Source organism: Bos indicus x Bos taurus, chromosome X, assembly GCF_003369695.1.
Source record: "Bos indicus x Bos taurus breed Angus x Brahman F1 hybrid chromosome X, Bos_hybrid_MaternalHap_v2.0, whole genome shotgun sequence".
Taxonomy (NCBI): Eukaryota; Metazoa; Chordata; class Mammalia; order Artiodactyla; family Bovidae; genus Bos; species Bos indicus x Bos taurus.
In genome coordinates this window covers 114,271,209-114,292,971 of record NC_040105.1, presented here as the reverse complement: position 1 = coordinate 114,292,971, position 21,763 = coordinate 114,271,209, and the positions used below count along the sequence as shown (strand labels likewise).

At 48.4% G+C, this 21,763-nt stretch overlaps 1 protein-coding gene across 2 annotated transcripts; it reads right to left on the bottom strand.

Moving 5' to 3' along the window:
• Positions 1 to 949: 949 nt before the first annotated feature.
• On the bottom strand, positions 950 to 20,291 carry IDS (iduronate 2-sulfatase). Of its 2 annotated transcripts, XM_027535502.1 has the most exons (9): positions 20,040 to 20,291; positions 19,502 to 19,638; positions 18,767 to 18,944; positions 16,189 to 16,277; positions 14,355 to 14,555; positions 12,781 to 12,951; positions 10,512 to 10,638; positions 8,231 to 8,404; positions 950 to 5,554 (listed from the first exon to the last, which is right to left on the bottom strand). In XM_027535502.1, the coding sequence occupies exons 1-9, from the start codon at positions 20,131 to 20,133 to the stop codon at positions 5,082 to 5,084; spliced, it is 1,644 nt and encodes a 547-aa protein (XP_027391303.1). In that variant the 5' UTR covers positions 20,134 to 20,291; the 3' UTR covers positions 950 to 5,081. The 2 variants fall into 2 exon arrangements, with proteins under 2 accessions (XP_027391303.1, XP_027391304.1); XM_027535503.1 differs by lacking the exon at positions 14,355 to 14,555 and having other exon boundaries at positions 20,040 to 20,287.
• Between the last annotated feature and the right edge of the window lie 1,472 nt (positions 20,292 to 21,763).

Here is a 21,763-nt window from a genome sequence, read left to right as displayed (position 1 = left end):
TGGGACAGCTTGGACACCTGGCAGGTGTCGCTGAAGTTGGCCTGAAGGAGGAGGGCCAGCCCCTTGCTAGGGTCTGGAGAAATCCTGCCTTCTGTAGCCGGCTGAGTCTTATCTCTCAGCACACCCCACCATTTTTAACTGCTTAGAGGTGAGCATGGGCTGGGTATTTGTACACATACATTCACAGCAGCATTATTTGCAGCAGCCAAAAGGTAGAAACAACCCAAGTGCCCTCAGGGATGAATGGATAAACACAATGCAGTCTATCTATGCCATGGAACGGTATTCAGCCTTAAAAGGGAAGGACATTAAGGTACCTGCTACGATGTGGGTGAACCTTAAAGATATTCTGAGCGAAAGAAGCCAGGCACAAAATGCAACTAAATGCATGATCTCACTGATATGAGGTTCACAAAGTAATCAAATTCAGAGACAAAAAGTAGAATGGTGGCTACCAGGGGCTGGGGGAAGGAAAGAATGGGGAGTAACTGTTGGATGGGGACAGTTTCACTTTTGCAAGAGTTCTGAGGATGGATGCTGGTGACAGCGGCATAACACTGACTGTCCTTAATCCATGGTGTGTGCACTTAATAATGTGTGAGATGGTAAATCGGACATTATACACATTTTACTACAGTTTTTTAAAGCATACAGAAGTTGAGAATTTCTGTAAAAAAAAAAAAAAAAGATTAATGTAGGAAGGGTGGTGCAGTCATGACAACTGTTAACTAAGAACTGCCGGCAATGTGAAAAAGCAGGCTAACATTACCCTAGACCAAAACACCTGAACACAGGATTTAATGTGGTAGGTGTCCAGGTGTCTGGAGGTGGCTACTGGTCATCCTCACCATTTCCCATGTCTTCCCGATTTTACAAAATGAGCATATATACTCTTCTGACCATGGGGTGGAGAGACAGGGTAAATTAAGTACAAAAACCAACCACAAGAAAAGGAGAGGAATATGAATATTTATTAAATCTCTAGATTGGGATGGGTCTCATGTTTAATAGGAAAAGACAGGGAAGAAATCACATAGGAAAAGAGCAATTTGTTTGATTACTTAAGAAAGCAAAACCCGAAATTTAAAGGCAAACTCACATGAGATATACAAATGCCCAACAAATGTACACAGAGAACAATGATCAAGGCCATTAATAAGCAAAGAATTCAAAGCTCAAATAGGATTCTACTTTCAGCTATTATTGGGAGGGTGGGTTTTTTTGTTTGTTTTTATGGTCTGTATTATCTGTATCCTTGTTTGCTTTATTTTCAGTTTTACTATCCTAAGGGAGCAGGAGAGGACTAAAATGGAGATGCTTTCGGCAACTTGGCACTAAGCGTCCATCCTAAGGGATTAATATGAAACACACAAAAACATTTTACTCATAAAGTTGCTTATCACAACATTATTTACAATACTGAAAATCTGGAAATTGACTAAATTGCCAATAACTGAAAGAAAGTTTAGAAAATTAAGATAAAACTACACCACACAATATACCACCACCAATATAAAGTATCTGTAATAACCACATAGGAAAACAGGAATATAAAACTGCATGATAAAGCACATGGTATGATTACAACAGTGTAAAAAATTTACACCCCAAAAAGGCAAGATATTTAGCGACTATCTTGGTGTAAAATACTGATGTGTTTCCTTATCTTTTATTACATTTCTGTTCTCCATTTTTTTCTAAACTTAACACATTAATTTTACAATCAGAAAAAAAAACCTTTTATTAAAGTAAGGTGCCCACAAGATTCTTCAATGATGTTCATCTCATTCAAGAACGCAGTCGAGAGAGTTCAGAGCCCTCACTCTCTTGGAAGTAGAGGCATAGAAGGGGGCTGAGGCAGATGATTATGTATGGATGGATGGTGAAGGGGGGAGGGAAGAACCTAGGGGCGGGCTGGGAGGGAGGGATTGGCAAAGGAGAGTCAGGCACCAGCTCACAGACTGGCCAGCCAAGGAAAGGGGCTTTGTGGAGTCAGGGAAGACTCTGACTGCTCAGCGGAGGTCTGTGTAGACCCAGAAGTAGGCACTAACGGTGTTCTCAAAGGGCAGGATCAAAGAGGGATTTCAGGAAGACACATGGATTTTGAGGGGAGCAGGGAAGGAAAGAGGGGGGGAGGTAAACTACTTGGGAAGGAGGAGGGAAGGGCTGTGGTGATAGCGATGGTGGTAGAGAGGAAGAGGTCAGTTGGCAGAGGGAACTCCCTGCTCTGCACTTACACCAAACACACATGGCTCCTCGCTGGACAAGTTTTTGCGGGCAAACAGGAGACAATCAGCCCACGGGAGGAACCTGTCAACAGCTAGGCGGATCAAGTCAACCAGTTCAGAGTTAACCTAGGGCACCTCTGTTCAGTTCACTTTCTGCCACACGGAAAGGCTGTAGCATCTGTCTGATACAGTGCCCCAATGCCCTACCCACACTGGCTCTTGAGCACTTGAAATAGGGCAAGTGCAACAGAGATTCTGCTTTTAAAATGTTGGTTGTAATTTCATTCACTGAAATTTAAAGTCACTGGGGCCTAGTGGCTACTGGTCAGCACACACGTGGCATAGTTCTCAAAGGGCACTCTTTGGAGGAGAAGGGTCAGAAGTGCAGGCTCTCAGACCCCCGCCCAGACACCCTGAAGCAGAAGCTGCCCCCTCATGTATCTGAGCCTCTGAATTAGGGCCACTCAAGATTTCTGAGATCACTGGTCTGGGTTTCAAGTAAACTGCATGAAAGACCCCCTGGCTCAAGTGCAATAGGGATTTCCACAAAGAATGACTAGAGAACCATTCATAAAATGTGTCCAGTTCAGCAGCATTGGAGAAAAGTTACGTGATGCAACAAAGATGTGGTTTCCCTAAGCCTGGTCAAGATAAGGAATGTGGTCAGCTTTGATATGTGAAAACCAGAGAGCAGCTGCTTGTCTCGATGAATGCTGGAGATGTGCACAAATGGCTCCACCCTGGCATCAGTGTCAAAAACACAAAAAGCAACCGTCACCTGTGAGCTGATTTAGAAGAGCATGCCCCTGCATGTGAAATGCAACCGAGATTCTAAAAGGAGACATATGTAAAGGGAGGCCAAGGAAAGCTAAGACCTAAGGAGGGAAGAAGCATTCTGAGTGTGCACCCTCACCGACAAAAGAGAAGACAGAAGCTCTTCCTGCAGAGTCAGATCTACATGCAAAACGCCCCCAAGCAGACCCAGCAGAGGCTTTTGTCACGCAGGTGAGAGACAGCCAGAATGCCAGTCACTCTGCTCTTTTCAGCACAGTTCAGCTTACAACTTCAGCAAGAGGACAATTTGGAGATTTTCTGATACTAAAATGTGCTTCAAGAAATAAAGAGAAAAAACGATGAGTGTACAGATGATAGTCAACCAGGAATTCGAAATAAAAGCTTCAAAATAAAAGCTTTGTAACTGTAAAGTAGGAGATAAAGCTAAATACCCTGAAAAGACATCACGAGAAACTGGACTGGATTGTAAAATTCTGCATCGAAGTGATGTGAGCAATAGAGAGGATGGAGAAGGGAAAAGAAAAGGCTGACGGACACCATCCACAAAAGTGGAGGCTTCCAGAAGAGAAATGGGATCAGCAGAGAGGAACAGGGCCCTTCACTCCTCAAGTACAAACTGTTGGCAGAACATGAAGTCACTGATTCAATTAGAAGACTGTTTTGCCACCATATATGCGTCCACTGTAGGCTTAGTAAAAACAAAAGTCTGTATTTGAAATTTTACTGATTTGAAGTAATCTTATAATATCTTGCCTTTTTGGTTACAATGTAATACAATGCAGTAAACTAATTTGCTGTATTTTGGCTCACATTTACCTTTTAAACACCAAAGCAGCACATGTAAAGAATTACAAGAAGTTACTTTGATACAGGAGTACATTAATGTTTATTAACAGAGTGCTTCACTCTTCTGATGACTACTGATGACTGATCAACATGTAGTGAACATGACCTGTGAATATTCCATTATTTTTAAGATGACATAGGCTAAGCTTATTACTACCACCTGCTTTTCCTGGTAACTTTATTTAGTGAATACAGAACTACCATCTGGGGAATTAGAAATCACCTAATATGATATTAATGAATAGCTTTCACAGTTCTCAAAAGAATTTAGAATTTACTAAAATTAATGCTATTTGTAATAGCAACTAACAGTGATTATTTCCTTCCTGCCTCCTGGATAAATACATGTCTGCAACCAACAATCTCCAGAGAAGAAGAACACTAATGGTTTTGAATGTCTCAATTCAGGGATACAGTTATGCCTTCAACTATTTTCCACTGTGAATAAAGATGCCTTTTAAAGATGGCCGTGGTGTTCAAGGGTCATATTACTTGCTAGCAAATTATTGTCTGTGCCAGAAAGTCTCTGAAAATTTTTAACTAAATTTCTCATACATGGCATGCCTCTCGTTTACTTAGCATTATTTATTATTTGATATAGAAATTCCACAGTAATCACCTCATGCATATTTGGTTTTTGGATTTGAAGATTTGCAATCTTGGAAAAGTTAGAGCTAGACTTTCAGGTATTGGCATCTAGCATTATTAAGTTTACATTAAAAAAACCTAGGGTACATGTTGATATAATATTTTGAGTATATCAGGCTAAATTAGATATATTATTAAATTATAAACAAAAGAACCAGGAATTTATAGTGTCAAACCTAATTTGACATGTGGTTACATTTTGAAATGTACTACATTTCACAAATAATTGAAGTATTATATTTCTTGAGTACAGTGCTATGTTCAGTCACTATGCTCCTGATAGCTGAAGCTATGACAATTTCAACTTGCTCACTCTGTGCTTATTCATTCAATAAATAAGCTATGACTGTTACCAAAAAAAATAATAAAAAAATGTAAAGGTTCAGCCCGATTATAATGACAAAATCAAAAGTTGTGGCTGTTACATATTCTTAGGCCAAATTACTGATGCAGGTTTTAACTCCCTGCCCCTGGGGTCGATTCCAATAGTATGGGTAATCATGAAAAACCAGCTCTAATTCCTTCTCTCACTGGCATTATATATGGTCTCTGTGGTTAGCGAACTCAAGGCATGAATGACTGGGGAAGGGTTCCACCCTGGGAATCATTATACACATTGTGATCCTGCAAAGGGTCAGAAGCTACAAAATACAGTTCCCCTGCATGAATGTCTGAAAAATTAGCCAGAAACTCCTGGGGATTGAAGCCCACCCACACAGTATACCTGTAGTCTACCGTGCGTATGGAATAGCCCATGACCTTTATATCTTCTAAGCTCGGCTTGTCAGAATTCCACTGAGGAGAGTCTGCGGGCCGAGGATACTGGCTATAGGCCACCAACTCCCGGGGATTACTGCGGACATGGGGCTCCTCTTCCTCACCATGGTCTTCAAAGAGCTTCAGGAGGTTCCGGCCTTCTCGGCACAGCTCCATGTGAAACGAGGGGATGGGGCAGCGTGGAGGGACATGGAGTCCCGCAAGTCCAGCAAGTGTGGGGAAGAGAGAGAGCAGCTCCACCAGGTCCCCAGTTTGCCGGCCTGAAAGAAGAAGCCACCCCATGGAGCAGGTTACAGCCCCACACGCTGACTTGTGTTCTTTTACAGCATTTATTTTTAGCCCAAGAGCTTTAGGAACAAAACCAATTCAGGTCCTCACCCAACAGCAGGGCAGAATGAAGGTGCCCTCAGCTTGCTGGCACTTTTAGCAAAGATTTAAATGTAGGACCCACCAGTGTCTGGGTGATTCAGGCAAGGCTCAGACTGCTGGGGAAAGTCTGTTGAGGACAGTCTGTTCCCAGCCTCACAGCATTGCCCGGCCGATCCCTCCTTTCTGGATATCTGCATCTCATCCATCTCCTTCTTATTATTGTAAATTACAAACAACATGAAATTTACTGCTGTGACCAGTTTTTTGTGCCCAGGTCAGGGGCACTCAGGATGTTCCCACTGTTGTACAGCCATGCCCACCACCCAGCACAGAACTATCTTCACCTTGCACAGCTGAAACTGTCCCTGTGAAATGACACCTCCAGCTCCTGGCACCACCCTTCTACTATCTGTCTCTGTGTGTCTACTGCTCTAGGCACCTCACAGACATGGAATCACATAGTGTTTGTCCTTTTGTGCCTGGCTTCTTTCATTTAGCATCATGTCTTCCAAGTCTACCCGGGTCATAGCACACATCAGTTTCCTTCCATTTTAAGGCTGGATGATAGCCCACTGTATGGATGTGCCATGTTTTGCTTATCCATTCATCTGTCAATGGACACTTGGGTTGCAACCACCTTTGGGCTACTAATAATGCTATGAAAATTTTTATGCATAGTTTTCTTGGAGTACCTGGTTTCAGTTCTGTGGGATACATACCTAAGAGTGGAACTGCCAAGTCACACGACTGTTCTATGTTTAACTTTTTGAGGACCCACCAAACTTTTACACAGGGACTGGATCATTTCACATCGCCACTGGCAAGGCCTGAGGGCTCCTGTTTCTCCACACCCTTGGCAGTGCTGCCATTTTCTGTCTGCTTTGATAAAGGCCATTCTAACAGGCATGAAATGATATCTCATTGTTGTTGATTTATCTTTAAAGGCTAAATCTTGTACTTTATTGTGACTCCTGTTAAAATTTACTGTTACTCTGGGCCATAACTCTAGCCTTTTTGGATCTTTAAGAGTTTGCTTTATATGGCTCAATTTTATTTCCAACATATTTGGTTTGTAAGTAAAATAAAAATAAAAGTAAAGAATATTTTTTAAAAGATACCTTTACAATGGCGAGGCCTGTCTAACACAACCACCTTAACCAGACAGTCCAGCTTGACTTCACTAATAAGGGCACAGGCCACCATGAAGTGTCCCCAGTGGTATACAGGTGGAACCCACAACCTCACAGTGTGCAGCATGTGTCCAAAGGGTTCACCCTGAATCTAATTCTCAGGAAGCAGTCAGACAAACCCAGACTGCGGAACACTGTACAAGATAGCTGCCCTGGATACTTGAAAAACATGAGTTCAGGGAGATACAAGGAGCCCAGGTGACAGCTGGCCATTGTAATAACTTTTCACTCAGAGTTGAGACAGGCGTGTAGGAGGCCCCAGAGTAGGGTTCTGAAGCCACCTGCTTGGGATTTAACAAGCTCACTGAAGCTGTTAACATCAGGCTCACTGAGGAAAAACTCTAGGGATCAAGGGCACAAGCCAGGAGGTTTTACCAAGAGAAGGTGGCAGCGTGGTGCATGATGGCGGCGGTAAGTGGGAGAAATGGTGTAGACAGATTCTGAATGAATGGTGGCAGGAGGGCTGAAAGACTGCTCATCACGTACAGACCGTAAGAGAAAAGACAGGCCACTATCAGCATGGTTTTGATGGGCCACTATCAGCATGGTTTTCTGGCCCGGGCAACCACTGCCATTTCCTGAGAAGGGGAAGAGTGTCAAAGGCTTAAAGTCAAAGGTCAAATATTCAGCTTTGAGCATGTTAGACTGGCTATTGGAAATCCAAGTCCAATGATCAAAGAAGATATACAGGCTTGAGAGAAAATTTGGAAAGAAATGGGATGACAGTGCAGCAACATCAATCTATAAGCTGCTCAACACCTCCCCTCTGAAGTTTCAAAAAGGATTCTCAACGTGTCAGAAGATTTCTCCCAGCAAATAAAGGGCTACGGTCATGTTTTCAAACTGTTTAACGTTTTTATCAATGACATGAAAGAAGACAGTGCATGCAACACACAGAAATCAAAGGTTCAGGAAAAAACTGGGCAGTAGAGAGCAAACTTGGAAAGATCCAAAAAGGCCAGAACGATGGACTAAAACCAAGAAAAATTTAAACAAGAGCCACTGATGGGACAGACCTGGCACCACACCAGATGGAGGAGCTGAGGTGGCTAAAGTTCCCTTGCAGAGGGCTGAGTCCCAGCCAGAAGGACGCAGGTAATGAACTTCTGCTCACCTGTAAGGGGGAAGCCCCTGCCCCCTGCCCTGAGCTCAGAGCACATTCCTGTCACCTCCATGATGGCTCTCCACATCTTGGGGTGGCCCCTGCTCTACCCCTCTCCCTTCCAAGCCCCCTATGAACAGGGGCCACCCTCATCAACTCTGGCACTGCCGCTCCCCTGCCCTAGGTAGAAAGGCCTGTGCTGGGTGGTGAGGGGGTTTCTGTACCAACTAAAGGCATCCCTGCTGTCAAGTAGCATCACTTCTGCATTTCCATACCTGGCTCTGGCACTTCTGAGACGGAATCAAAAGGGTCGAGATAAGGGAAAAACTTCTCGCCTTCCACCGGAAGCGGGGCTGTCCTTCCGGGAACATAGAACATCAGAGGCACTCGTGTAGTGACGTCAAAATTACTGTATTTCGCCCATTCTCCGTGTTCACCCAGAGCCCATCCTGGTCATAAAAATCAGAGCATGACAGAAATGAATCAGCACCTCACGGCTTGCTCACTTCAGTTAGACACCATTTCATTCCCTCTTGTAAAAGCCAGAGGAAGCAAAAACTCACCATCTAGAAGAAATTCTGCTAGAATTACCACACAGAAAGGTAGGAGGTGGAGTCATTGTTGACTCAAATCACACAAGCTCAGATCTGCACTTGTGAGTGTGTACCACAAAAACAAGATCTGTGAGACTGGAGCACAGTTTCTCACATTTAAAAAGACATGCGTATCTTTTTCAATTTTTACGACACACCACAGACCAAAGAAAATAACTTCTGGTTCCACATGCTTAACCTTGATTTAACAACAACTCCTAAGCCTCCTTTAAAATACCTCTTGTAAAAGACAGCTTGAATACCCCAAGTTGGCAATTTCCAATCACTTTGAGTGCTATTTTTGATATAAAAAATATAAAAGAGAGAGACTGTACATTAAGTCGGAGAAGGCAATGGCAAGCCACTCCAGTCCTCTTGCCTAGAAAATCCCATGGATGGAGGAGCCTGGTAGGCTGCAGTCCATGGGGTCGCTACGAATCAAACGAGACTGAGCGACTTCACTTTCACTTTTCACTTTCACACAGTGGAGAAGGAAATGGCAACCCACTCCAGTGTTCTTGCCTGGAGAATCCCAGGGATGGCAGAGCTGGGTGGGCTGCCGTCTATGGGGTCGCACAGAGTCGGACACGAGTGAATTGACTTAGCAGTAGCAGCAGTACATTAAGTATTTCATATTAAAAAATAAACAAAATCACGTCAAGCTGCCATGCACAGGTTCAAGAAGGCTTCTGTGGTTCAGATGTAGGCAGTCCCAGGAGGGCCCTTTGGGAAGGGCCATTTGTCATCAAGTGCAATTGCCTCAGAGCAGAAGCTAGCTTCCAGCTGGCCTGGGCTTCACAGGGCTGCAGGGGCCATGGTAGCACTGGAGGAGGAAACTGGGCACTGAGAAGGGGGTTCTGAAGCTGATGGCAGATCATTAGGGAAACAGTGAGAACTTATGACACCTCCATACTTAACAAAATAATATGGGTCTTTATGAGGTGTAAGGTAGGCTTGTGAGAAATGACATAGAGAACTGTCTATGACATTAAGTGGAAAAAACAAACCAGGGAACAAAACAGGACACAAGCACAATTGATCTTGCCATGTTTTACAGCTATACATTATGCACATACACACTCATGACATAGAGTCCCATGTATATGCGTGACTGAAGGATGGATGGCTATCCGTCAGCAACAGTTAGCTCTGGGCAAGTAGGATAAAGGGCAGTGTGCTCTGTGTGCTTCTTTCTCATCACAGTGAACACATGCTATGATCTAAAATTGTCCCACTTCATATCTGACAATATTAAAGAATTATTTTCCTGTTTCTAAGTAGGACAATAGTAGTATAGTCAAACTTCAAAAGAGCCAAATTTATTAGAGATACTGTTTACAAAACTTAATTACCTGAGCCTGGCTTCAAAACAATTTGGGGATGGGCGTGTGGGTGAGAATGAGACCAACAAGACTGCTGTGAGTGGATAACTGAAGCACAGGAACATGGGGAAAGGAGCTCACTGGCCCCAAACACACCCCAGAAAAGAATTCTTTTAAAAATATATTTTCATTATTGGAACAAGTGAGAAACTGCCTTAGAGACCCATAGTAGTGAACCCCAGGATCCCAGCAGAGAGGACAGCGAGGCTCAGGCCTGAAGGCCATGTTGGGCTCTGCCAGCATTGTTCTGCACCCTCCTCAGACAAACTAAGAGTCATTCCAACCCTCTCCGTGAGAAATGGGGGCTCCTGCTGAGTTCACCAAGAAAGGTTAGTATGAGGTCCATCCTGCCCACCCACCTCCACCAGCCAAGATACTTCTTCGACTCAAAAGAGGCCTGGCCTCCATGGAGAGAAGTCCTGGGTCTAACAAGGTAGACACAAAAGCACCCAAGACTGCCGACTCAGGGCACTCCTGATTCACAGAAGAGAATATACACCTATTTCACGCAAGTTAGGGAAGTTTTCACAGACAAGTTCAGATGCTTTGAGTGACTCGCCAGGGCCATTCAAAACACTTACCATGATCCGAGGTAAATGCCACAATCGTGCTGCTGGCCAGCTGAAGGTCGTCCAGAGCACTCAAGAGGCGGCCGACCTGTGTATCCAAATAGGATACACAGGCAAAGTAGCTCTGGCGGATTTTCCGCTGCAGATAAAAATAGTAATGCAAGTGACTACGATTTAACGTGTATGGCATACCCAGATACAGTGCTTGTTTGAGCGCCCCTCTGAGCCCCAGCCCTTTGGTGCCCTTGGTGACATTTTCAACAAGAACAGAACCCTCATTCCCTCCCCATACCCTCGCCTCCACATGTGTGTGTGATAAGTTGCTCAGTCGTGTCTGACTCTTTGTGACCCCATGGAATATAACCCTCCAGGCTCCTGTGTCCATGGATTCTCCAGGAAAGAATACTGGAGTGGGTTGCCATTTCCCTTCTCCAGGGGATCTTCCCGACCTAGGAATTGAAACTGCATCTCTTATGTCTCCTGTATCGGCAGGCAGGTTCTTCACCACTAGTGCCTTCCACAGCCACAGCCAAATTCCCACTTTCGGGGCAAATCACCAAATCAGTTTTCACTTTTGGGCACAGATCACAGTGGATGGATATGCCTCTTACTATTCTTTTCTGTCTCCTTCACATATCCTTATGAGTCCCAGGAGATGACCATGTACACAGAAACTGACCCCTCAGCCTCCCAAACTCTGAAGTGAAGTGAAGTGAGGTCACTCAGTCGTGTCTGACTCTTTGTGACCCCATGGACTGTAGCCCACAAGGCTCCTCAGTCCATGGGATTTTCCAGGCATGAATACTGGAGTGGGTTGCCATTTCCCTCTCCAGGGGATCTTCCCAACCCAGGGATCGAATCCAGGTCTCCCGCATTGTAGACAGATGCTTTACCATCCCAAACTCTGAGAGTCACGCCAAAGATGCCATAAAGCTGTATTCATATCCTGGGCTGCTCTAACAAAGTATGACCTACTTGGTAGCTTGAAACAACAGAAACGGATTGTCTCCCAGTTGTGAAGGCCAGAAGTCTAAACTGAACATGTAGGAAGGGCCAGGCTCTCTCTGAAGGCTCCAGGAGAAGGATGTTCTAGTTTAGGGTGGTGGCTGCAATCTCTAGGGCTCCAGCCTCTGCCCCAGCCACCCATGGAGTCCTTCTCCTGTCTCTCTCCTCTTCTAATGAGAACCCGTCACAGTGGATGTGGGCCTGCCTTATGGCAGCATGAGCTCACCCATGTTACATCTTCCAAACAAGGTCACATTCTGAAGACCTGGGGGTCAGGACTGTCACGGATCTTCCTGAGGGATACAACTCAACCCTAAGGGCGGCCATGAGCAGGCCTCTCCTCTGGGCCGTTTGTCACCTGGCAGGAGATCATAGCCACATTCTCTCCAACAAGCTGCCTACGGTGCACCCTCCCCAGACTCTCACCCCAAGTGGCTCCTGGAGCAGAAAGTGTCTGCTGGCCTGACTCTGCCCCTGCCTTTTTCATGGGAAGGAAGGAGATTGTGTTTTCAGTGTCTTCCTGGGCCGCCTGCATCAGAATTCCCATAAAGACTTGTGGGCTGCTTGGTGTTCTCGCCCCACTTAGACTCAGAGAGCTGGAAGGTGGGAGTGGAGTCCGAGAACCTGCATTTCCCACAAAGCACACCTGGCAATTCCAACAGGAAGACAGTGTGAAAACACTGTTGTCTGCCTTCCCATGTAGAGGGCCTGTTGGAGTGTTCATGTGTAACAGAAGGGCAGGGCCACATATGGAATATTCCAGAAAGAGTGTCCTCAACATCCACTTTGCACTTCAGGGAAGGGGGGCTGGAAAGTCAGCACAAGGATTCTAACTCTGGAATTGCTCTACCCCCACATCATGACAAATGGATCCCAGACACAGCAGCTGGACAGCGCTGGCCGTGTACGTGCCCCGCTCCCTCTGCACCAAGGCCCCATTCACTAAGCCACCTCCTGACACCAACAGGGACATGTGTCAGCTTTCCCACAGAGGGGACTCACCAGGACCAGCAAATCCAGAGTTTCAGCTGGCACAGGAGTCGCCAACCACCCTCCACCTGACAGACTGTCACCTGGATTCAACATCATCTCCCATCAGTGAGGGTCACCCAGGCTTTATCTCCACCCTGGGGCCCCAGCCAGTGAGTTCCCAAGTCTCCCAACAATCCTCTTCTTTGGAATGGGGATGCTGAAGGGGAGATCTGTTGATCCACCCAGCACATCCATCCCTGGCCCCTGTGCTCCACAGGATGCTTCACACATAGAAACTTGGTACCTGAAAGTCAGCAGGAATCGGGCCATAGGGCACACTGAGATTTAAGGCTTGGATGTCCTCCCGCTGCCTGAGGTCCATCCAGGGGTTGTAAGCCACCAGAGGAAGGCCAGTGGGGACCTGGGGGTCAGGAGCCAGGCTGACGTTCTCCAAGGGATACAGCTTCTGAAATTCCTTGGGGGAAAAGCACACAAAGCCACCAGGATGTCACTCTTCTGGCAAAGGCACATGCTGGACGTCTTCTCTCAATCTGTGATGCACTGACACAGGTGTCTCCCCCTCTGAAAGTCACTGTCAGGAGACGCCAGTGCTAATGAAATCACTCGACTGGTTTCCTGCAAACCAATCAGTAACAGCTCTCTTCCTTCATAGGGACCGATGCCCTCCTATTTCTGTCACCACCTCCCCTCCAACTAGAAAACATGTGGAGAGGTGTTGCCAGCTCCCCGAACCACTCTCGTGTTCAGACAGTCACTGGGAGAGCTCACAGGTTACGATTATAACAGTGAAAGCACATGAGACACAGCAAAGTGGACAGTCTGGGGGACACCAGGAACAGCCCTAGTTCAGTCACACAGGATGTGAGTCATTCCCCCAGCAATGAGTTATTTGACATTTATGCCACGCTGCCAGCTGGGAAGCGGAGGCTCATGAAAGCCTCAGGGCCCAGGGCCTTGACGAGCCTGGTCACCCAGGTACCCTCTGCCTGCACAGATCAAAATCCCAGACTTGAGGCAGGAAAACAGAGCTTTCTGTGGACAGTCCAGGCCTAGGGAGCAACTTGGCAGTTCTGGGAGAGGGGAGAACACTCACTCCCAGGAGCCAGGTTCCCCAAAGCTGGGCCAAGGTCCAACCTCACGAGCAGGCCCAGGGGTAGGCTAACTCCTTCTCCACGGGACACAGAAGTGAGTCCCCCTCTGGCAAGGGGACTGACAGGTCCTGTGAGGAAGGCCCGATGCCCTGGGCCAGTCAAAGGCAGACAACCACAGCATCAGAGAGCAGCCTCTGGTCTCCACTCCCATCGCAAACGACGGGCATGCTTTGTGAAACCAAAAGGATGGGCTGCTTAAGCCCGGGGAAAACATGATAGGGAAAACTGAAAAATATTCTACAAAAGAAGTGACTAAATACTCTAAATAATATGCATGTAAGCACAGGATTTTAGGCTCAAACAAACCACACAGGACCCTGTGTTTCAAAGCTCGGGGGAAAGGCAGTTAAGTTGACCAGGGTTGCACAGCCCCTGGAGGGGTGTCTCAGGGATCATTGCTTAGCACGGGCTAGGGTGGCCGGCTCTGCCACCCTTCTCCATGATGATTTCACCATCCACCACCACATGACTCACTGTATCCAAGGAAAAAACCCTCCAGTGGAGGAAGTAGAAGACCCAGCGTTTCCAACTAGATTACTATCCTAAGTCTACTTCTTAGCCTTGACCTCTGAAACCCAGCATCCCACCACTGAGTACACCAGTGCCATCAGGTAGCCCTGGTGACCGGGGACAGCCAGATGTGGCCACTTTTATGCTGACCCAGCTACTGCAGCTGTGCTGGACCAGCCCTCAGCCAGCTCTTCACCTTGGGGTATCTGAAGGGGATGTGTGGCTTATGGTACCCCACAGCCAGGAAGAAAGGACTGGCCGATGTTTTCATCTTTCCCAACAACTGTATAGCTTGCTCAGTGCTCTGCTTATCAGGCAGGGTGCCTTCAGGCACATCCACCACATCCACGGGGCACAGCAGGTTGGCATGGAGTTCTCCATCTGGTCCCCTACAGGTCTTTCAAAACAAAACATACAAAATCAGCTTTGTAAATGCAAGAAACAGAAGCCATGAGAGTTTCACACAACCAATTCAGCTTTTTTACCTCCAGAACATTAAGTATTAGTCATCCAGACTAGACAGGCACACAGGAAGCAGTACCGAAACACAGAAGTGTTTCTTGTTTTCCAGGCAGAGGCCAGAAGTCCACCAGCACTTAGCTTCCTGTTGTATATCTTCTGTCTCTACACCATAATTAATTAAAGGAAACCGAAGTAAACTAACGATTAAAAAAATAGCTGTCTCCAACTCAACAAAAAAAATAGACAAAGGACTTGAATACATATTTCCCCAAAGTAATTACATGTAGAGATACTTAATGTCATTAGGGAAATGAAAACAAAAAAGTTTTCAATTTCAAAGCCAGACTAAAGCTTCTAAGTGACAGGGCTACACTTAACTGGATAAAGTGATAGTTGGTAGAATTTTGAGGTCCTCATGTACATCATGCACAGGATGGAACTGAAACTACTGCTTCATTTCCTAAAGCGGCCACGTTGGCCACAAGGCCAATTTCAGTTTGGACCATGGTTTCTACCTCACAAACACGCAGAGGCAGTGGCAGCTGCTGCCACATCTCGCTGGAGAGCATCCTTTCACAGGCCTGCCTTGCCCACGCCGCCCTGCCAGGAAGCCACCTGCCTCTCAGCACCCACTCAGCCGCCATGCTCACATGGTCTGCAGCACCCCTGGGGATGTGGTGCAGTCAGACCCATCACTGTGAGAATGATATGAAGGATGGCTTCAGGGACCTGGCATTTGTGAGGCCACTAAAAGGAGGGAGATGATCTCAGGGAACAGAAGGCTTGAGATGCAGTCTTTCAACCTCATTCTGTTAACACTCAAGCCACCGGCCAAAGGTCAGAGCCCTCTGGCTTTCACTGTATTCTGAAATAAAAGTTGTCACAAATTTAGAAAATTCTTCTGCACCCTACCAATCTCCGCCAATCCATACCCTTCTCCCACATGGTGGCTCTAAAAACCTCTGAGAAACATGTCATTTCTCAGTGCTCTAGCTGATGTTCTGAATTTCTTAAATGTGAGTTTTAGTTGCATTTATACATCGGGGGGGGTGGTTCCTCTGAACCATCATTAAGTTTCTTTATAGAGTCCTTTTTTTCATAATGCTCTAAAATTTTAAAGCCCCTATCAAAGGTATCAGCACCAGAACACATCCATTAGGCACAAGACAGAGAAGACAGACAGTTGGAAAGCCTTTCTCCCCATCTGGGCTGAGACACTCAGTGCACAGGTCTGTCTTCTCCCTTCCATGTCTCAGCATCTCCTCTAATCCTCTGCACAGAGCTTTATCCAGGAACACAAAAGAGCCATTAAATAAGTCTTGAACATTAGAGCAGAAGCTTCTAGAGTGACACATCCCAGCCAGCTTCTAAAAACTCAGCCACCTCTCCACTGGACCTAATGCCAAAGATCCTAACACTTGTCTCTGTCAAGTCATGATCACCAACCAAAGCCACAAAGCTCACCATAGAACCAGCTAGAAAGAATATAGAATACATGCAATAGTTGACTTTGTTAAACAGAGAACAAGAGGTTCCTCTTCAAAACAGTACCCCTTTCAGAGCCTCACCTTGGTGTTTTCATACTTTTCAGAGGAGGGATGATAAGGTGGAACAGACCAGCTATATGGAGAATCATCACTATGATTGGAAGATATGCCTTGGGGGGGAAAAGGAAAAGTCATTAAATACAGCATAGCGAGTCCCTCAATGCCCTCCCCACCCAAAATGTACACTTTGCACACAACTGGGGAAGGGCCAACCCCCTCTTCTGGCCTCAGTCTCCTCATGTATAAGATTAGGAGCTAGGCCAGATGACAATAAGTCCCCACAAGAGCTGTCCCTCTGGGCTTCTTCCTGAGTGCTGGACCTGGCCCGGAAGAGCTCTCACTGGCACCTCTCCCCACCCAACGAGGAAGGCAGCAGAGGCACGGGCACAACCAGGGATGGCTAGGCCAGGGGAGGTTCCACGAAGGGGGTGCCTTGTTGGATGCCAACCAGACAGGAAGCGAGGGGAATGGGACTTGAACCCCTGCCTTAGGACGTCAGGTCCAGTGCTCATTCATGACGCAGAAACCCACCCAAGCTCAGCAGTCCACAGTCTATTTGGGAAAACAAAATAACAACATGCAACACTCAGGAAGGACGGCAGGCGTCTGGGGAGGAGAAGCACTGTGGAAGCAGGGAGCCCTGGGCACAGACGGGACATGGGTCTGGGCAGGGGGCACAGTGAGGGCCCTGGACAGAGGGAGGGAGGGAAAGCCTGTGCGGCTCAGCAGGGAGGAGTTGAGAGGGCAACACGGGCACACAAGGGGACTGCCATGACGAGCTGGGCAAGGTGGGCCTGAGGCAAAGGCAGAGGGCTTCTCAACACCACAGGCACCGAGACATGGCTCAGACCTGCTCCAAACCCCAGCGCTGCCCTCCATGCCCATGCAACCTTGGGCGAGTGACCTGACCTACCCAGCCTGTTTTCTCCCTGGGGAAGTGACACCCATGAGAAAAGCCCGCCCCCAGCCTGCCAGAGGATCAGGGCGGTGGCCAGGCACTCAGTCGAGGAGGCCAAGTCAGCCTCGGGCAGGCCTCTCCCTGACAGAACAGGTTCTTGAGAACAAAGACCCTCTTGAAAAATGTGTCTCCAGAAGGGCTGCAGTGCTGCATTCCTCGTCCCCACTAAGACAATTCCATGAGCTCATTCTTGGGAGGAAGGAGGCCCCCGTCCTGAAGCACCATCTCCCCTCCACTGTGTCTCCTTTCCTGCACTCTCCCTCCAGTGGTGCTCAGGCAAGGGTGTCAAGATGGGAGCAGAAAGTTCTAGTGCTGCGAGCCTTTCGGCCACATAACATGATTCCTGGCAGATTCGCCTTCAAAACTCCCAACTTTGCAGCCCCTCCTGATAAGTGCTCCGTGGGACAGAGCTTGGGCTCCCAATGCACCCCCATGCTCCCCTGGGAAGGGAATCAAGGCAGCTGCCACTCCAGCTTCCCAGAGGAGGAATGGGAGGATCAAAGATGATGAATGATTTGCCTGAGGTCAACTGCACAGCTAAGCAGTGGCAGGATTGAAGGCAGGAGGAGAACGGGACAACAGAGGATGAGATGGTTGGATGGAAGCACGGATTCAATGGACATGAGCTTGAGCAGGCTCCGGGAGTTGGTGATGGACAGGGGAGCCTCGTGTGCTGCAGTCCATGGGCTCACAAAGATTTGGACCCGACTGGATGAGGGAACAACAACAAAGCAGTCGCAGAGCTGGGACTGGAAGCCAGGGGCCCGCACCCCAGTGCTACTGCCCATCAGCAGTTCACTCTGCCTCCAGAGATGCTCATCCCATGGAAGGTGGAAGTGAGAGAACCTGAAAACAAGGGGGACTAAACTACTGTACATGTCTCTGTTAGACCACCATGCTGCCATTAAAAATGATGGTGTGAAGAGTCACTACGTGGGGAAATGTTTGTGCTTAAAACACTCACAGTATATGACTGTATATACAGGCAAATCTCAAATCAGAAAAATAATGCACTCATCAAAATACAGCTCTTCTCCATGTGCCACAAGTACAAGTAATTTATATTCTTTATACTTTCCTTCTTTTCCACCCAACTTTTTGCAAAATAACCATGAATTACTTCAAGGTAAAAAAAAAAAATAAAGTATGTGCTTCAGCATTCTCATTTTGGCATTAAAGAGAGCTAGTTCACCAGGTAGTGTTGAAAGTCAGAGACCCTGGTACCAGCTCACTCTCCTCTTTCTGACCTAACTCACAGACAGTGGGCAGACAACCCCCACAAAACTGCAGCCTCTTCACTGGGCAAGTCAACAGAGCTGCCCTTATCTTACTTTACTGCCAGGGAGCCTGGAGTACAGGGGGTCAGGTGCAGAGCTGGACTCACAGGCAGTGCTAGCCCCCGCTTCCTTCCCCCCATCACCAGTATCTGAAAGGAAGGAAAAGCTCTTCTACCATTTCTCATTTGGGTGAGAACACAAAGTCAAGGTGAGAAGTGCTACTTTGGACAAAGATGTCAGTGACTAACAAGGTGTCCACCGAGCCCAAAAAGGCCTCTGCAGAGAGAGCGCCAACCCCAGGAGGGGTCTCCAGTCCCCAGGCACGAAAAAAGAGAGAGCCCAGACTCTGCAGGGCAAGCAGTACCAGGGTGAAAGACTTTTCCAACCGACATGGTCACGTAGCCGTTCTCCTTGAAGTACTGGGGGATGGTGGAGAAGTTTCCAGCGTGCACCCTCCAGTAGGAGTTGAAGTCATACAGGCGGGTAGTGTCTGGTCTCCTCCCAGTGAGGAAGGACACGCGGCTCGGGGCGCACACGGCTTGCTGGTAGGGAGCAGAAGCAGAAGGACACGTCCTCAGAGGAAAACAACGTCTGGCAGCTAAAAGGTAACCAGGCAACCTCCCGGGTCCTCAGCTAACAGCTTGGTGGCTGAGTCATGCAAATCTCAAAGCCAACCAGCTGGATTTGGGCCTCATGCCAGAAAGAAGTCTTTCCCAAGAGGAACGGAAGGCCTCAGCCCCTCCATCCAGCAGATGACTGTGTCCTGCCTGATGGCGTCTCTCGGGGGCCTGGAGCGGGCAGGGTCTTGGGGGCACAGGGGGGAGGACCACCATGGCAGCACCCCCTCCTTCTCAGCACCAGGCAATCCCCACTGTGGGGGAGAAAGCTGAGCAGGACTGGCCTGAGCACGACAGGACCAGGGCACACCCTCCACCCCAGGAGAAGTACTCCTTGAAGGCAACCAGCTGTCTTGCCAGTGGACAACCAGGTTTGTCAACCACCATTTTCCAGACCATGCTCCCCTTTAATAAAGAGATGCCATCCCACAACCCTCAGTGCACATTGGGAGGGGGGCACACCCAGAGGTGCCCAGACATACCTGGGCAAAGGCATTCTGGAAGAGAAGGCTGCGGGAGGCCAGTTGGTCGATGTTTGGGGACCTTATGAGCTTGTTCCCATAACAGCCCAGGGAGGGGCGTAGGTCATCCACGATGATGAGAAGGACATTCAGAGGATCTGCACGGGGGAGGGGCTGCAGTGAGATCACCTGGACTGACACTTAACCCCCACCAGTGGCAGATGCTAGGGTGCCAAGAGGCCTAAGGCTGGCACCAGAGCCTTGACAGCCCAGTCAGCCAAGCCAGGGAGAGTGGAAGCGGACGCGCAGTGGAAGCCCCAGTCCTGGGTGGCAAGGTTAGGCTCTGGCCATGGCCTCAAGCCTGGATGAGGGAGGGAGGGAAGGATGGAGAGAAAGAACAGGGAGGGAGGGCAGGAGGGAGGGGAGAAGCGATGGTCCGTAGGAGGGAGGGGAGGAAGCATGGACGGAATGGTAGGAGAGAAGGAGCGAGGGAGTTAAGGAGGGACGTAGCCAGGGAAGGAGAGACGACCGAGCCGCGCAATGGGGACGAAGGACGCACCTGTGGCGTTGCCTGGCGCCGCGGGTCCGCGGGAGGCACAGACAGCACCCAGGACCAGGCCAAGCCATAGCAGGGAACGGCTGGGTGGCGGCATTTCTGCCCCAGAGCAGCCGCTCCAGGGCGACGGCGACAGGTTTCGGCAGGGCCGGGCCGCCCCCGCCGCCTGTCCCTCATCGGAAACCCAGGAGAGAAGCGAGGCGGTTGTAGCCGCCGCACAAGCCGGGCCCGGGGCGAGCGCGAGTACGCCTGCGCGAGATCCGGGCCACAGTGGGCGGAGCCCTGACTCTAGCACAGCGCCCGCCCCGCCCAGCGGCCCCGCCCGCCTGGTCGACCTCCTCGCGGGGAGCGGTGGCCCCGCCCACCTGGCCAAGCGTCTTGCGGTGGCCCACCGCCCCTGTAAGACAGGAGCACAGGGGCTCTTTCCAGGTGTCCTCAAAGATTTCCGTTGCAACCACTGTCCTCAACCAGCAGTTTCCCGCCTCTTTGCCTTTGCTCCTGCAATGCTTTTCACCTAGAAGCCCTTCCCTTCCCTCTTCTGTCTATAAAAGTCATATTTCTCCCTGCAGATAAGCCCTAATGCCATTCTCCTTCCATAGTGTCCTTTGAGAGCCCACCTTGCTCCATCTAAAAGGACTCCTCTCCTATGCATTTGTTCAACACTTATGAAGTACACCAGATATGTATCCTGAGCACTGTTGGCGGCTTGTGAGTTCTAAGTCCCTACCCTGGTTGAGCTTGTGGACAATAAATGACCAAATAATTTGGGGGGGGGGGCATGGGGAATTTCGTGTTATTTTCTATGGGGTGACCAGGCAAAGCCTCAATAGTAAAGTCTCATTTGAACAAAAACTTGAAAGAAGTGAGGGACCATTCATTGTGGAGAGCATGCTGACAGTGTGAGCCAATGGCACAGTGGTTGGTGTGGCTGGAGGGGAAACAGGAGATGGGGACCAGGTAGGAGGTGGGAGAAGTGACAGTCACAACTCTTTGATGGCAAAAATCATTCAGTGTCTGTCTGGGGCTTAGGGTTGAGAAGGATGTCACAATCCTCTCTCTGTCTCTGACTCACCTCTCCCAGTGTAAGAACCTAGCAGAATGCCAGGCAGATTGGAGATCTTTTCTTGCATACAATAATCCATACATGTTAGTATTGTTACTGAGAGTTTCCTATGCCCAGAACACGTGCTAATTTTCTCCTCACATGAACACTGTGAGCTAGATGCTACTATCATTCCCATTTCACAGATCCAGAAATTGCAATTCAGAGGGGCTAAATCACTCACTCTATCACACAGCCAGGAAGTGGAGGCACAGGGTGAACTTCCATGATAAGGAACCTAATCTGTTGGTAGCCACAATGCAGTCATTGCAGGAGGCCTGCTACCATTGCCACAGCACCTGCTTTGCTGTTTCCTCAGGTCCCCGCAGGGTACCTGTTCACACTGCAGCCTGGCTGGCTTTCCCCTGCCTGCCCTGCCTAGGAAGGGCCAGCTTCCACCTGCACTCACCAGACTAGACCATGCTGAATCCTTTAGGATGGGCCAGCCCAGCCAAGTGCCCAAGCTGCCAGGCTTGAGGTGGCATCTCATCTGCCCCTCTGCATGCTGACATTACACTTGCATTCAGTTCAGTTCAGTAGTACAGTTGTGTCCAACTCTTTGCAATGCCATGGACTGCAGCATGCCAGGCTTCCCTGACCATCACCAACTCCTGGAGCTTACTCA